This window comes from Lutra lutra, chromosome 9, assembly GCF_902655055.1.
Source record: "Lutra lutra chromosome 9, mLutLut1.2, whole genome shotgun sequence".
Taxonomy (NCBI): domain Eukaryota; kingdom Metazoa; phylum Chordata; class Mammalia; order Carnivora; family Mustelidae; genus Lutra; species Lutra lutra.
In genome coordinates this window covers 75,584,647-75,602,296 of record NC_062286.1, presented here as the reverse complement: position 1 = coordinate 75,602,296, position 17,650 = coordinate 75,584,647, and the positions used below count along the sequence as shown (strand labels likewise).

General features: G+C 39.1%; 1 protein-coding gene across 1 annotated transcript in view; it reads left to right on the top strand.

Moving 5' to 3' along the window:
- VWA3B (von Willebrand factor A domain containing 3B) overlaps positions 1 to 17,650 on the top strand; it is a 235,846-nt gene that overhangs the window by 92,159 nt on the left and 126,037 nt on the right. The window contains 3 exon segments of the mRNA XM_047746614.1: positions 1,823 to 1,977; positions 8,373 to 8,511; positions 9,585 to 9,716. Of these exon segments, the coding sequence (XP_047602570.1) occupies positions 1,823 to 1,977; positions 8,373 to 8,511; positions 9,585 to 9,716 (426 nt within the window).

The window sequence follows — 17,650 nt, the reverse complement described above, 5'->3', positions numbered from 1 at the left end:
CATTGCAACTCTATTTTTATAGTTCTCCGGGCTGAAAACTATAGAGTCATTCCTTAAGTCCTCTCTTTTCTCTCATACGCACATTGATCTCTCATTAAATGCTGTTAGTTCTATCTTCATAACATGTCTATAATCCAGAATCTGACCACTTCTCACCACTTTCAAAACTACCCCTGGTCCATGCCACCAACTGATCCCTGACCCCCTGCTTTTGCCCTTGACTCTTCACAGTCTCTTCTCAACAGAGTAACCACAGTATCCTTTCCTTATTTATTTTTTTTAAGTCCACTCCATGCCTAGCATAGAGCCCAATGCAGGGCTTGAACTCACAACTCTGAGATCAAGACCTGAGCTAAAATCAAGAGTCGGACACTTAGATGACTGAGCCACCAAAGTGCCCTACCACAGTATCCTTTAAAATGATATTTTTATAAATTAAGTTTAAAAATTATAAATAAAACTTAAAACTATAAATCGTGTCACTTGTCTAAGAGGGTAGATCTTAAATATATAGATCATCACAAGAAAAAAATTTGTGACTCTGTGGTGGTGTTACCTAAATTAATTGTGGTAATCATTTTGCACTATAGGCATATATCAAATCATATTGTATGTGTAATGTTATATGTCAGTCATATCTTAATTTGAAAATATATGTCACTTCTCATGTTAAAGCCCTTGGGTAGTTCCTTTTTCACTCAGAGGAGAAGCCAGTCACTTCCACTAGCAACTGGACTTTATGTAGTCTGCTTCTGGCCCTCCTCCTCATACTACTCTAGCTTCATCTAACTCCTTACCTTAGCTCATTGTGTTTCAACTGCATCAGCCTTCCTAAACTTTTACAGACATGCCAGGCAGACTCTTATTCTAACCTCAGAGCTTTTGTACTTGCTGTGTCCTCAGACTTCCTCCCAGACTCCATACGGTCGCACTCCTTGTTCCTGATGGTCTCTGTTCATATTTATTCTTCTTTTTAGGGCTTTATTTTTTCAGGTTTTAACTTCTTCATCCTCCCATCCCCTGTTCTCTCTTGTCTTCCATAGCATTTGTCATCATCTGACCTGCTGTATAATTGTTTATTATCTGGCTCTTCCCCTGTAATGTGAGTTCCACAAAGGCGGGAATTTTGGTTTTTGTTTATGGAATATATTGCTGCTGCTTACAAGACTGTATTGCTAGTGGCTTGGAGTCATGCTTGATAAACTCATAAATCAGTTGTGTGAGCTCTCTGTGGGAAGCCATCGTCCTCAGACCAGTTTTGTATGTACCAGTAGAGGGCGCTAGGTGTGGAATGGGGGTTCTTGGCTACCTTTCTTCATTTGGGGCTGGGAATAATGATGGAAAGATGCTTTCTGTAAATCTCAAGTCCCACCTCCTCTAGATAGTCCTCCTGACCTTCTAGTCCATGAGGATGCTTTCATCTTTCCCAGATTGCCCAGGTATTATTGTCTCAACCCAGCATCTAGTACTCTGCCTTTCTAACTGTGTGTGTTTGTGTGTGTGTGTGTGTGTGTGTGTGTGTGTGTGTGTGAGGGAGAGAGAGAGAGAGAGAGAGAGCGAGAGCGAGCATGTGGTTCCCTGCTGGAAACATCTTCTCTGAGCCCCAGATGGGATTGCACTGTCTTTCTGACCATGATGCCGATATCTGACACAGGTCTCCACATAGAGCAGCCCCAGTACATGTTTTGTTGAGCCAACAGTTGAATGATTTTACCATGGGAGTGAGTGCTAAGAACTAAATAAATAAGGCAGAAATATGGGGTACCATCTGGAGATGACTCTGAATGGTCTGAGTGGCTTCTGTCCTTTGTCTTTTCCTTAGGAGACCAACAAGAAGACAGTCCATGCGAAATACTGCCGTAGATTTGTCCATGCTCCCTGGAAGGATGGGAGCTTGGTCCACGTCTGTATTACCAAGGAGAAGTGTACATGGTACAGTGAGAGAATCCACATGGTCCTTGCCCAGATTCAGAGAAGGTTGGTATATTTGCAGGAGGGTACAAGTGGTTTAGTCTCTCTTGAAATTCAAATCTGCTTGATCTCTTTGTAAAAGCTTAACCATGAGAAACAGCCAGTTAACATTGCTCAGTCAGGGTTGCCATCTGATTGATGGCTTGCTGGTGGCCTTGTTGTTAGCCATAAAGGGGGATGTTTGGATCCTATTCCAAGCTGCCTTGGTGCCGGTACAGACTCTTAAAAACAGCAAACAAGGTGGTTATGTTGGTTGCACATCACTATAGGAGGCTAAGGAATGCTTCCGCTGATGTCTTGCATTTTTTGTGGGCCATAGGTATACTGCAGATTGTATCACACCTGTCCTCTGTATTCTTGGATATTGCACTTCAACACAACTTTTAACAATGTGAGATGTGTGAATACAATGGAATAATGTATATGCAGCTAAAAATAACTTCACGGACTCCCTCGCAACACTGCTGGTTCTTAAAGTCTTCCAGTGCTAATGCATCTGACCTACTAATGCTGTGACCTCCGCTTCAGCCCCATGCGGATGATCTAACTTGATGCTTTCACCTCCCTGCTGCCAGAGGACAGCTTACACCACCAAGATCAAATCCATTTAGGTGCATGGCCTCTGAGGTCAGATAGAACTGGATTCTAATACCAGCTCTGCCACTTGCTGTGTGACCCTGGGCGAGTTACTTAATGTCTTTACACATCAGTTTCTTCCTTTTTAAAGTGGGAATAATAGTGCCATTTATAAATTGCTCTGTGGTTTAATTAGATACCAAATCTAATGAGTATAGACTAGTATCCAGCCTGCAGTAGTCACTTAAAAACGAGAGTTCCCTCCATCCTTCCATGTTTTCTGTTACAAAATCACCAGTAGCAGATCCCTGTCTGCTCTTCTATGAACTCTTTAGAGCCCCAGTTTCTCAAAATCCAGCTGGTGATGGGTAACTCAGAACAAATAATCCTTGGGTCTGGAGTCTTCTCTGCTAATGGTTTTGGGGCTGACTTCTGGGAGAGTAGTTTGTATTTCAGACCTGGGAAAAAGAATACTGTTTAAAAAAACACTCCATTCAGTCCCTGCCAGGTCTCTTTGTCCTTCTCCACCCGCCAAGTGTCAAGGGTTGTTGGGAAATTCTCTCCCCTCTTCTGTTTTCCGGAAGTCTTTGTGGGGAGGTTTTTAATTATGTATTCAATTTCTTCTCATTTTGTAGAATTGATGTTAGTAACTGCTGTCATCTTTATTTTCAGTCTGCTGGAGGTTATCCATTTTAGTGATCTTTTCAAAAAACCAGCTTCTGGTTTCAGTGGGTTTTTTCCTCTGTATAGTTTTAACTTTCTGTGCCACTTTCTTATTTCCTTCTTTTTCATTACTTTGGGTTTAAGTTTCTTAAGATGGATGACTGATTTGAGACCTTTCTTTCTAATATAAGCATTTAAATTTTCTTCTGATATTGCTTTAGCTGCCTCTCACAAATTATTCACTTAAAAACATTTTTGAATTTCCCTTATAATTTCTTTTCTTTCTTTCTTTCTTTTTTTTTTTTTTTTTTTTTTGGACCTAAACTATCCCTTATAATTTCTTCTTTAAGCAAACATTATTTAGAAATATGTTTACTCTTCAAGTACTTGTGGATTTTCCTGATAGCTTTTCATTTCTCTATGGACAGAGAGATACCATATGATTTCAGTTCTTATAGAGACCTGTTTTGTGACCCAGAATATGAAGAAAAGCTACACGTTCTGCTTTTGTTGGGTGGAGTGTACTATAAATATTTCAGTTGAAGTTGGCTGATAGTTTATTTCGGTCTTCTATATTATTACTGATTTCTTATTGAATTGTTCTACAAATTGTTGAGAAAAGAGTGTTTAAAATCTCTAGCTGTGGTTGTGGATTTGCCCATTCTTTTTTCAATTCTATCATTTTTCTTTCTTCATGTAATTTTTAACTCTGTTACTAGGTGCATGACATTTAGGGTTATCATGTCCTCTTGATGAAGCAGCTCCTAAAATGTCCCTTTTTATCTCTGGCAGTATTCCTTGTCGTGAAATCTGCTTTGTCCAACATCAATAGAGCCACTACAACTTGCTTTTGATCATTTTGTGCATGTTTTATCTTTTTTCCATTTTTAAAAAATCTTTACCTGTTTGTTGTGTCTTATATTGAAATAGGTTTCTTATAGACTGAATATATATAGAGAGAGATAGATAGATAGATATAGATATATGGGTATTGTTCTGTAAATCCAATCTCACCACCTCTGCCTTTTTTTTTAGAACTCCATATGGTTCTCAGAAACAAATAGACAAGCAAACAAAGATAATGTAGGGAGTTAAAAAAAAAAACAACAACACTGGAGGAAACTAACCTATTAATCTTCTCAGAAAGATCGAGAATACCACACTCAAGTTGGAAAAGACTGTTATGTAGACAGATAGATAGAGATGATAGATATTAAGAATTTTAAGAGCTCTTCAAAACATGATAGCCAGAATACACTATTCAGTGTATACTGAATAGTGTATTCACCTGGGTGGCTTCGTTGGCTAAGCATCTGTCTTCAGCTCAGGTTATGATCCCAGAGTCCTGGGATTGAGTCCCATATCAGGCTCCTTGCTCAGTGGGAAGCCTGCCTCTCCCACCTGCTGCTCCCTCTGCTTGTGCCCCCGCCCCGACAAATAAATAAATAAATAAAATCTTTTTAAAAAAACCTATTCAGTGAAAAGTTGGAAGATGAAGGCAGTCTCTCAAAAAGCAGAACACAAGCATTCTAGGGTTGACGTTAGCATACATGCATACATACAAATAGACAGCTTATGGACATACAAAAAATGAAGGGGAGATCTCATAAGACCAGTGTTTCCAAACCAAAAGAAAGTTGCCAGGAATGTCTAGGAAGTGGGTAATAAAGACCCATCCAGGATACATCATCACAAAATTTTAAATACTAGAGATAAAATATTCTAAAAGCTACCATTTATTCCCCAAGCCCCTGTTGGGTTTGTTTTCATTTGTTTCTTTTTATCGTTTGGTCCTCTTCAGCCATTTTTCCCAACTTGCCTCTTGCAACCACCAATCTGCTTGTTCTTTGTATCTATGAACTCATTTTTTGTTTTCATTTTATTTTCTTTAGATCCCACATATAAGAAAGATGATGTCTTTCTCTGACTTACCTCACTTAGTATATTGCCTTCAAGGTTCATGCATTGAAAATGGCAAGATTTCATTCTTTCTTATGGCTGAATTATATATATAGATATGTCACATCTTCTTTATCCATTCATCTATTAATGGATACTTGGGTTGTTTCCCTATATTGGCTATTGTAAATAATGCTGCAGTAAACAAACAGGGGTGCATATATCTTTTCGAGTTAGTGTTTTCTTTTTTGGATAAGTACCCAGAAGCAGAATTCTGGATTGTGTGGTTTTTCTATTTTTTTCTTAATATTTATTTGTTTATTTATTTTAGAGAGAGCATGCACAAGCATGAGGGACAGAGAAAGAAAGAGAGAGAATCTCAGGCAGACTCCATGCTGAGCATGGAGTCCGACATAGGGCTTGATCTCATGACCCTGAGATCATGACCTGAGCGAAAACCAAGAGTTGCATGCTTAGCCAACTGTGCCACCCAGGCGCCCCTTCTATTTTTAATTTTTGAGAAACCTCCATACTCTTTTCCACAGTAGCTGTACCAATTTACATCTCACCAACATGCATGAGGGGTTCCCTTTTCTCCACATCCTGGCCAACACTTATTATATCTTGTCATTTTGATAATAGCTGTTTCTAATCTCTGCCTTTTGATTGGAGTATTAAGATCATTTCCATTGGGGCGCTTGGGTGGCTCAGTCAATTAAGCATCTACTTTCAGCTCTGGTCATGATCCCAGGGTCCTGGGAGCGAGCCCCGCATTGGTCTCCCTGCTCGGCAGGGAGTCTGCTTCTCCCTCTGCCCCTCTCACTCTCTCTTTCTCTGTCAAATAAAAAAAATAAAATCTTAAAAAAAAAAAAGATCATTTCCATTTAATGTGATTATTTATTTGGTTGGATTTAAATCTAAGATCTTGCTATTTGTTTTTTGTCTTACCTATTCTTTGTTACCTTTGTACTCTTCTACCTTCTTTTGTTGGAGCATTTTTTATGATTGCATTTAATCTTGTCTGTTAGCTTATAACTCTCTCTCTTTGTTTTGTTTTGTTTTGTTGTGTGTATGATAGCTTTAGCATTTATAGTATACCTTTAACTTGCCACAGTCTACTTTGAAATAATATTTCACTTCATCTGTATCATAAAAATCTTACAACTTCCATTGCCTCTTCTGTCTTTTCTTTTGTTGTCCTACACTTTATTTCCATATGTGATAAACCCATAATACATTATAAACAATCAACTGTCATATAAATAGACTTAAAATGAGAATTAATGTATTTTGTATTTGTCCACATATTTGATATTTCTGCGGCTCTTTATTGTTTTGTATAGATCCTAATGGAGGTCTGTTGGTAATAAATTACCTCAAGTATTTTAGTCTGAAAGACTCTAATTTACTTCCTGTTTTGAAAGAGTTTTTTTGTTTTGCTTTATATAGAATTGTGGGTTTACAGTTTTATAATTTCAGTACTTTGAAAATATTTCTTCATTGTCCTTTGGCTTGCTTGATTTGTGATGAAAACTATTATTTTTATGTTGTCCCTGGGTGCTTTTTTTATCTTTATTGTTGGATTTCAAATTATATATTATGGTATGCGTTGGTGGATTTTATTTTTTCATTTTTCTTCTGTTTAGGTTCTTTGAGCTTGTATATATGGGTTTATTGTTTTACCAAAATTGGGAACATTTGGCCATATTTCTCCAAATATTTTTTCTGTGTCCGTCTTTCTTCTTCCATCTTTTCTATCTATATATATGTTGGACTCCTTGCTATTGTTCCATGTGTTGCTTATTCTCTGTGGTTTTTTTTTTTAAGGCTTTTTTTCCTCTGTGTTTCATTTTAAATTGCTTCCTATTACAATGTCTGTCTTAAGGTTCCCTGATCTGCTAGTGTAGTGTCTGTTAATACCATGTAGTGTATTTTTCATTTTGGTAATTGTGCATCTCTGTATTTTCCATTTCTGTCCTTGTTCTGCTTATACTTTACTTTGCTGAACATACAGATTGTGTTTATAATAGCTGTGTAACATCCCTTTCTACTAATTCCAGCATTTGTGTTATTTTAGGGTCTTTTTCTGTTGATCTGTTTTTCTTCTGGTTATGGGTCATATTTTCCTGCTTCTTTACATGGCTGGTAATTTTTTACTGGAATGCAGACATTTTGAATTTGAAGTTCTTGGGTACTGAGTTTTGCTGTATTTTAAAATACATGTCCTATGATGCAGTTATGTTTCTTGGAATCACTGGGGCTACTTTTAAGAGCTAGTAAGGTCTAGGGCAGCCTTTAGTCCAGGGCTAATTTGGTTCTACTACTAAAGCAGTACCCCTATGAGGACTTAATGTCCCATGTATTAAGGAGGTTTCCCACTCTGGTTGTTTGGAACATGAAGTAACCCTGTGTTAACTCTGAGGTGTTGATCTACTTACTGTTATGGTGATTTGTTCCTTAGCTTTCAGAGTTTCTTCACATGCATGCCCTGATCATTACTTAGCCAAAATCTTTAGGACTCTCTCTGCAGATGGCCAGAGCCCATTCTCTTCCCCTTTTTTTACTCTCTTTCTCCATCCCTCTCCACTCTCTCTGCTTCTATACAGCAACCTCTCCTTCAGTATTTTGCCCTATAAATTGTAGTTGCCTAGCCTTGGTAAAGTCTGAAGTCAGTTTCAAATATTTTTTTTCATTTGCCCTGCCCCCTCCTCCTGGTCTTGGCTGAGGATGTGAACTTAATTTACATCCTGTTGTGGGTGCCTCAGTCCCAATCACAGAAGTAGTCCTGCTCATACAACTGTCTGATGCTTAGTTATTAGAGGGATCTGGGGTTGCTTAATATTGTCCAAAAGCTTCAGTGAAGTTTCAGGAATGTGCTGACATGACTAACTTGACTGTAGTCAGCAGAGTTGAAAGAACAAATGGTCTGAAGTCATAGCTGAGGGATTTAAACTATCAGATGACAGGAAGTAGTTTATTTTTGGCTTTGGAACCCAGTATTGGATTTATTTTTCTGTCCTGTTGATTTTCCTAGCTGTTTTGGATTGATGATGGAGAAGTAGAGGCGGCTGGTGATCAGGGAGCCAGCCCAAATATAGGATTTTCCACAGAAAACCCTCCAAGTGAGTAATCCACTCACAGAAGATTGTGCATAGGCAATATAGCACAGCTTGACCTCTATAGATGTATTATTAGGTTCTTAGGAAGATGCCGATACTGCCCGCAGGCTCTAAAAATTCACTTCCAACCTTTTTCTTGTGTAGGATTAAGTGGCTACAGGATAGAAGTCAATTCCTCTTTGGAAAAGTACCCAGTGATTGCATCTATGTCCTCATTGATACATCTCACTCAATGAAGAGCAAACTGGACTTGGTGAAGGACAAGATCATCCAGTTTATAGAGGTTAGATGGGGTTGTCAGGTGCATGGGTTTGGGGACCTTTGTGTCATGAACACATCCACAGCAGCCTTCACCTGCAGTGGTTATGAGAGGTGCACAGGTGAGATCGGCACCCAGACATCTACAGGAGAGCCCCTTTAAAGAAAAGCTCCCTTTTGCCACTTAGAGAATCATCAGTTCTTTGCAAGCAGACCCGTCCTGCAGCATGGTCCTTTCTATAACCTGTGGGTTGCTAGGAAGTTTCAGTGTCCACTGCTTCACGTTTCCTCTGTCCTGAAACCTGTGGTGTGCACACATCTCCATTGTTTCCCAGATGCTCTGTCACCACAGCATTTTTATTTTAATCTCCAGTATTTATTAGTGGTGTTGCATGCAGTGGCCCCAAAAAACTGATGTGTGGGAGGAGTGCAGGCTGGCGGTTAAGAGCTTCCAGGTCTTACTCCATCTGTGCTGCCTCTGAACAGTGTGACCTGAAGCAGACTGCTTTCCTCACTCCGATTCCCCACACCTCCAGATGGGTACCCTGGTGCTGTCACTAATTAGTGGTATTGATGGGAGTGTTACCACAGAAGATCATTGTGGAGGATGTTCACAAGGCCAAAATACAGGTTTTAATTTGTTAAACCTCTGTTGGAGAAATATGGGCTGGTAGAAGGCAAGTGAATAGATGTGTAACCAAATAAAGCCTTCACGAAACATGATTAGTGAAGTGATGACACCATTTTGGATTTCTCTTCCTTAAGCAGGTTCCATTTACTGGAAGTATGTGGTATACCATCAATGCTACTATTAAAGACAACAACATTTAATGTTATATTGTATAGAAAAACTTATGCATGTGTGTGACATATATAACATATTCATACATATATACATTTGTAAAGGTGTACTCCAAACTGTGTAAATTTTGTTTAAATGTTTTTTGTATTAGAAAAGATTTTCTCTTTAAAATGTAATTTTTAGCTTCCAGAACTGAAAATAGATATCATCATGATTAAAATTTATCAAACTATGACCTGTCCTAACCTTATCTTACATCTGAGTGGTGTTATGGTTAAATAATAATTCTCTTACAGGAACAGCTGAAATATAAAAGGAAATTCAATTTTGTGCAGTTTGATGCCCAAGCAGTTGCTTGGCAGGAAAAACTTGTTGAAGTCAATGAAGATAATTTACGGGGGGCTCAGTCCTGGGTTAGAGACATTCAGGTAAGAAAGATGGAGGCTGGGTCTAGGGGAAGAAGCCTGACTTGATCACCTACTGAGTTAATCATGCCATGGAAATTCTTTTTTTTTTTTTTTTTAAGATTTTATTTATTTATTTGACAGACAAAGACCACAAGTGGGCAGAGAGGCAGGCAGGGAGAGAGGAGGAAGCAGGCTCCCTGCTGAGCAGAGAGCGCAATGTGGGGCTCGATCCCAGGACCCTGGGATCACAACCAGAGCCGAAGGCAGAGGCTTTAACCCACTGAGCCACCCAGGCGCCCCATGCCATGGAAACTCTTGACAAAGGGCTCTGGGTGTCAAGATGGCAGGGTTTCACACACTCCTTTTCTTTACAATGGTCACATTAATCTAAACTCATGAGTCACCATCTTAACATTTAGATAAGACTTTGTTCATAACACACCTTTTCCAGAGCTGCTCTTGGCTCAGATCTTAGTCCCTTTATGAAGATAAATTTCAAAATTTATTTTTTTTGTACTAGAACCTTCAGATTTGATCTTTCTGAAACCTCATTATTGTTTCAAATAGTGTATTGCAGCTATTTTTAACTATGGATTTTTTCCAAAGTAGTGAACTGGAAGAAGCTAGAGAGAGAGGGCAGCAGCAAGATACATTCTCAGGCCTGCCTTTTACTTGGAGAACTTTAAAGCTACCCCTCTTGGCATTTACACAGACTACTAGGAAGGAATTTCCTTTCCTTAAATTTTTTTCTTGTCTTGAACTTTTCTTAAATTTTTTAAAAGTTACTTTTCCAGAACCATATAGCATTCCAGATACTTGAGATATGCTAAAATTGAAACTAAGGGCTCTTCTCAAAAAGTCAGATGTTGGTCACAGACATCTTTAAAATAGTTCAGTACCTGAGTTTAAATTAAGTCCCAGATTTGGGGCACCTGGGTGGCTCAGAGGGTCAAGCTTCTGCCTTTGGCTCAGGTCATGATCTCAGGGTCCTGGGATCAAGCCCCACATCTGACTCTCTGCTCAGCATGGAGCCTGCTTCCCCCTCTTTCTCAGCCTGCCTCTCTGCCTACTTGTGATCTCTCTCTCTGTGTCAAATAAATAAAATCTTAAAAAAAAAAAAGGTCCCAGATTTGACAAGGAGCCACGAATGGACACTAGTGGGTCTTCTTAAATATTGAAAATTGCTTGTGCTGTCATTGGGATGTACCAGAGTTCCCTTGGGATTGGTTTTTTAAAAAACGGGAGAATGAAGAAGTATATTCTATAGGAAATAATGATGCCTATAAGATCTTGATCTAACTGGCTACCTTACCCTGGGAAAGAATATTCAATTCATATTCAATTTGATACATTTCCAGGATTAACCAGTGAAGTTACTTGAGATAAATGCTCCCTCCTTTTACAGACCATATGTAATAGTTAATTCAGAGCCCACTAATTTAGGGTTTGTTATGACAAGATATTATATACATAATATCATTAGATAAGAACATTAATGGGTGCTGCTTTATACAAAAATCACTAATGAATAGAACCAGCCATCTAAATGACTAAAACTCAAAGTGTGATTCTGTTCTCTTCAAAAATCTTCACTGAAGGTCTCTTTCTTGCTTACTGAATGTGCAAAATTTATTTTCAAGATGACCAGATTTCTCTATATTCTTTTGACTTGCTTGGCTCAGGAATCAACCCAGTGAATTCAGGACTAACCACTCAGGTGTTCCGACACTGCCATGTGCTGGTGTCGAAGTGGTAGTTCCTCAAGGAGGCATAGCCAGTACGCAGGTCAGAGGAGCACAGGCTGGGACAGAGTCTGCCTAGTAGTTGGGGGTAGGGTCTGGCCCAAGGCTCCTGGACCAGGAGGCATTAACTCCTAACTGTCTTTCCTGTGATTCTCAGTCTGGCTTTCTCCTAGCTTTTCTACCATCTTTTCAACATTCCCTGAACAGTGGGCTTGTCAACAAGACTATTAAGATGAGGCTCAGAGAGAAGAGTTGTACTATTTACCATCTGAGCTACATTTCTGATGCCCAAATGTTGAAGGAGTTTTTGGTGTGTTTTTTTTAACCTTTTAAATTTGAAATCATTTTAGTTTTTTTTTTAATTATTTTTATTAACATATAATGTATTATTTGCCCGAGGGGTACGAGTTTGTGAATCATCAGGGTTACACACTTCACAGCACTCACCTTATCACATGCCCTCCCCAATGTCCATAACCCAAACACCCTCTCCACACCCTCCTCCCCTCAGCAATCCTCCATTTGTTGCATGAGATTAAGAGTCTCTTATGGTTTGTCTCCCTCCCGATCCCATCTTGTTTCATTTTTTCCTTCCCTTCCCTCTAAACCCCCCACTCTGCCTCTCAAATTCCTCGTATCAGGGAGATCATATGATAATTGTCTTTCTCTGATTGACTTATTTCGCTCAGTATAATACCCCCTGGTTCCATCCACATCGTTGCAAATGGCAAGATTTCATTTCTTTTGATGGCTTAGTATTCCATTGTAAATATATACCACATCTTCTTTATCCATTCATCTGTTGGTGGACATCTAGGTTCTTTCCATAGTTTGGCTATTATGGACATTGCTGCTATAAACATTGGGTGCACGTGCCCCTTCGGAGCACCACGTTTGTATCTTTAGGATATACACTCAGTAGTGCAATTGCTGGGTCATAGGGTAGCTCTATTTTCAACTTTGTGAGGAACCTCCATGTTGTTTTCCAGAGTGGCTGCACCAGCTTGCATTCCTACCAAGAGTGTAGGAGGGTTCCCCTTTCTCCGCATTCTCTCCAACATCTGTCATTTCCTTACTTGTTAATTTTAGCCATTCTGGCTGGTGTGAGGTGGTATCTCATTGTGGTTTTGATTTCTATTTCCATGATGCTGAGTGATGTTGAGCACTTTTTCAATGTGTCTGTTGGCCATCTGGATGTCTTCTTTGCAGAAATGTCTGTTCATGTCCTCTGCCCATTTCTTGATTGGATTATTTGTTCTTTGGGTGTTGAGTTTGATAAGTTCTTTATAGATATTGGATACTAACCCTTTATCTGATATGTCATTTGCAAATATCTTCTCCCATTCTGTCAGTTGTCTTTTGGTTTTGTTGACTGTTTCCTTTGCTGTGCAAAAGCTTTTAATCTTGATGAAGTCCCAATAGTTCATTTTTGCCCTTGCTTCCCTTGCCTTTGGCAATGTTCCTAGGAAGAAGTTGCTGCGGCTGAGTTCGAAGAAGTTGCTGCCTGTGTTCTTCTCAAGGATTTTGATGGATTCCTATCTCAAATTGAGGTCTTTCCTCCATTTTGAGTATATTTTTGTGTGTGGTGTAAGGAAATGGTCCAGTTTCATTTTCTGCATATGGCTGTCCAGTTTTCCCAACACCATTTGTTGAAGAAACTCTTTTTTCCACTGGACATTCTTTCGTGCTTTGTTGAAGATTAGTTGACCATAGAGTTGAGGGTCTATTTCTGGGCTCTCTGTTCTTTTCCACTGATCTTTGTGTCTGTTTTTGTACCAATAGCATACTGTCTTGATGATGCCAGCTTTGTAATGGAGCTTGAAGTCTGGAATTGTGATGCCACCAACTTTGGCTTTCTTTTTCAACATTCCTCTGGCTATTTGGGGTCTTTTCTGGTTCCATATAAATTTTAGGATTATTTGTTCCATTTCTTTGAAAAAAATTGATGGTATTTTGATAAGGATTGCTTTAGACATGTAGATTGCTTTAGGTAGCATAGACATTTTCACAGTATTTTTCCAGTCCATGAGCATAGCACATTTTTCCATTTCTTTGTGTCTTCCTCAATTTCTTTCATGAGTACTTTATAGTTTTCTGAGTACAGATTCCTTGCCTCTTTGGTTAGATTTATTCCTAGGTATCTTATGGTTTTGGGTGCAATTGTAATGGGATTGATTCCTTAATTTCTCTTTCTTCTGTCTTTCTGTTGGTGTATAGAAATGTAACTGATTTCTGTGCATTGATTTTATATCCTGACACGTCGCTGAATTCCTGTATGAGTTCTAGCAGTTTTGGAATGTACTCTTTTATGCTTTCCACATAAAGTATCATATCATTTGCAAAGAGGGAGAGTTTGAATTCTTTGCCAATTAGGATTCCTTTTATTCCTTTTTGTAGTCTGATTGCTGAGGCTAGGACTTCTAGGACTATGGTGAATAGCAGTGTTGATAGTGGACATCCCTGCCATGTTCCTGACCTTAGGAGAAAAGCTCTCAGTTTTTCCCCATTGAGAATGATATTCGCTGTGGGTTTTCCATAGGTGGCTTTGATGATATTGAGGTATGTACCTTCTATCCCTACACTGTGAAGAGTTTTGATCAAGAAAGGATGCTGTACTTTGTCAAATGCTTTTCCAGCATCTATTGAGAGTATCATACAGTTCGTGTTCTTTCTTTTATTAATGTATTGTATCACAATGATTGATTTGCAGATGTTGAGCCAGCCTTGCAGCCCAGGAATAAATCCCACTTGGTCGTGGTGAATAATCATTTTAATGTACTGTTGGATCTTAATTGGCTAGTATTTTGAGAGAATTTTTGCATCTGTGTTCATCAAGGATATTGGTCTGTAATTCTCCTTTTTGGTGGGGTCTTTGTCTGGTTTTGGGATCAAGGTAATGTTGGCCTCATAAAAGGAATTAGGAAGTTTTCCTTCCATTTCAATTTTTTGGAACAGCTTCAGGAGAATAGGTATTAATTCTTCTTTAAATGTTTGGTAGAATTCCCCTGGGAAGCCATCGGGCCGTGGTCTCTTGTTTGTTGGGAGATTTCGGATGACTGCTTCAATCTCCTTACTGGTTATGGGTCTGTTCGGGTTTTCTATGTCTTCCTGGTACAGTTTTGGTAGTTCATATGTCTCTAGGAATGCATCCATTTCTTCCAGATTGTCAAATTTGCTGGTGTATAGTTGGTCAAAATATGTTCTTATAATTGTTTGTATTTCTTTGGTGTTGATTGTGATCTCTCCTCTTTCATTCATGATTTTATTAATTTGGGTCCTTTCTCTTCTCTTTTTGATAAGTCTGGCTAGGGGTTTATCAATCTTATTCATTCTTTCAAAGAACCAGCTCCTAGTTTTGTTTATCTGCTCTACTCTTCTTTTGGTTTCTATTTCATTGATTTCTGCTCCGATCTTTATTATTTCTCTTCTTCTGCTGGGTTTAGGCCCTTTTTTTTGCTGTTCTTTCTCCAGCTCCTTTAGGTGTAGGGTTAGGTTGTGTATTTGAGACCTTTCTTGTTTCTTGAGACAGGTTTGTATTGCTATATACTTACCTCTCAGGACCGCCTTTACTGTGTCCCTAAGATTTCAAACAGTTGTGTTTTCATTTTCATTTGTTTCCATGAATTTTTAAAAATTTCTCTTTAACTTCCTGGTTGACGCATTCATCCTTTACTAGGATGCTATTTAGCCTCCATGTGTTTGCATTCTTTTCAACTTTCCTCTTGTGGTTGAGTTCTAGTTTCGAAGCATTGTGGTCTGAAAATGTGCAGGGAATGATCCGAATCTTTTGATACTGGTTAAGACCTGATTTGTTTCCTAGGGTATGATCTATTCTGGAGACTGTTCCAGTTTCACTCGAGAAGAATGTGTATTCTGTTGCTTTGGGATAGAATGTTCTAAATATATCTGTGATGTCCATCTGGTCCACTGTGTCATTTAAGGCCTTTTTTCCTTGTTGATCTTTTGTTTGGATGACCTATCCATTTCAGTGAGGGGAGTGTTAAAGTCCCCTACTATTATTGTATTATCGTTGATGTTTTTCTTTGATTTTGTTATTAATTGGTTTATATAGTTGGCTGCTCCCATGTTAGGGGCATAGGTATTTAAAATTGTTAGATCTTCTTGTTGGACAGACCCTTCAAGTAAGATAGAGTGTCCTTCCTCATTTCTTATTATAGTTTTTGGCTTAAAATCTCATTTATCGGATAAAAAGATTGCCACCCCAGCTTTCTTTTGATGTCCATTAGCATGGTAAATTGTTTTCCACCCCCTCACTTTAAATCTGGAGGTGTCTTTGGGTCTAAAATGAGTTTCTTGTAGACAGCATATTATTGGGTTTTGGTTTTTTATCCATTCTGATACCCTGTGTGTTTTGATTGGGGCATTTATCCCATTTACATTCAGGGTAACTATTGCAAGATAGGAATTTGGTGCCATTGTATTGCTGGTAAGGTGACTGTTACTGTAAATTGTCTCTGTTCCTTTATGGCCTGCATTACTTTTTGACTCTCTCATTGCTTAGAGGACCCCTTTCAATATTTCCTGTAGGGCTGGTTTGGTATTTGCAAATTTTTTAAATTTTTGTTTGTCCTGGAAGCTTTTTATCTCTACTATTTTCAGTGATAGCCTAGCTGGATAAAGTATTCTTCGCTGCATTTTTTTCTCATTTAGTGCTCTTAATATATCATGCCAATTCTTTCTGGCCTGCCAGGTCTCTGTGGATAAGTCTGCTGACCATCTAGTGTTTCTACCATTGTATGTAATAGACCTCTTGTCCCGAGCAGCTTTCAGGATTTTCTCTTTGTCACTAGGACTTGTAAGTTTTACTATTAGATGATGGAGTGTGAGCCTATTTTTATTGATTTTGAGGGGGCTTCTCTGTGCCTCCTGGATTTTGATGCTTGTCCCCTTTGCCATCTTAGGGAAATTCTTTACTGTGATTCACTCCAATATACTTTCTGCCCCTCTCTCTCTTTCTTCTTCTTCTGGAATCCCAATTATTCTAATATTGTTTTGTCTTATGGTATCACTTATCTCTCGAATTCTCCCTTCATGATCCAGTAGTTGTCTCTCTTTTGCTCAGTTTCCTTATTCTCCATCATTTGGTCTTCAGTATCGCTAATTCTCCTTTCTGCTTCATTTATCCAAGCAATAAGAGCCTCCATTTTATCTTGTACCTCATGAATAGCTTTTTAAATTATTTTATTTTATTTTTCATTTTTATTTTTATTTTATATTTATATTTATATATATAAAATATTTATATTTTATTTATTTTTATTTTTTATTTCAACTTGGTTTGATTTTAGTTCTTTTATTTCTCCAGAAAGGGTTTCTCTAATATCTTCCATGCCTTTTTTGAGCCCAGCTAGCACCTTGAGGATTGTCGTTCTGAACTCTAGTTGTGACATAGTACCAATGTCCGTATTGATTAGATCCTAGCCTTCAGTACTGCCTCTTGTTCTTTATTTTTTTGTGGTGAGTTTTTCCGCCTTGTCATTTTATCCAGATAAGAATATATGAACTAGGGGAGGAGTCAAGATGGCGGAGAAGTAGCAGGCTGAGACTACTTCAGGTAGCAGGAGATCAGCTAGATAGCTTCTCTAAAGATTGCAAACACCTACAAATCCAACGGGAGATAAAAGAGAAGAACAGCAATCCTAGAAACAGAAAATCAAACACTTTCTGAAAGGTAGGACTGGCGTAGAAGTGAATCCAAAGCGACGGGAAGATAGACCGCTGGGGGAGGGGTCAGCTCCCGGCAAGCGGTGGAGCAACGGAGCACAAAATCAGGACTTTTAAAAGTCTGTTCCGCTGAGGGACATTGCTCCAAAGGCTTGACCGGGCCGAAGCCCACGTGGGATCAGCGTGGCCTCAGGTCCCGCAGGGTCACAGAAGGCTCGGGGTGTCTGAGTGTCGCAGAGCTTACAGGTATTAGAACGGGGAAGCCAGCTACAGAGACAGAGCCGAGGAGTGAGCTCTAAGCTCGGGGTTACCTTGAACTGGTCACAGGATTGGTCAGCTCGGAACGTGGCTGGAGGCCAGGGTGACGGGAGTAATTGGGCACTGTTCTCTGAGGCGCACTGAAGAGTGGGGCCCCGACCTCTTGGCTCCTGCAGGCCGGAGACTGGGAGGCCGCCATCTTCATTCCCATCCTCCAGGACTCTACGGAAAGCGCTCAGGGAACAAAAGCTCCCGAAAGCAAACCAGAGA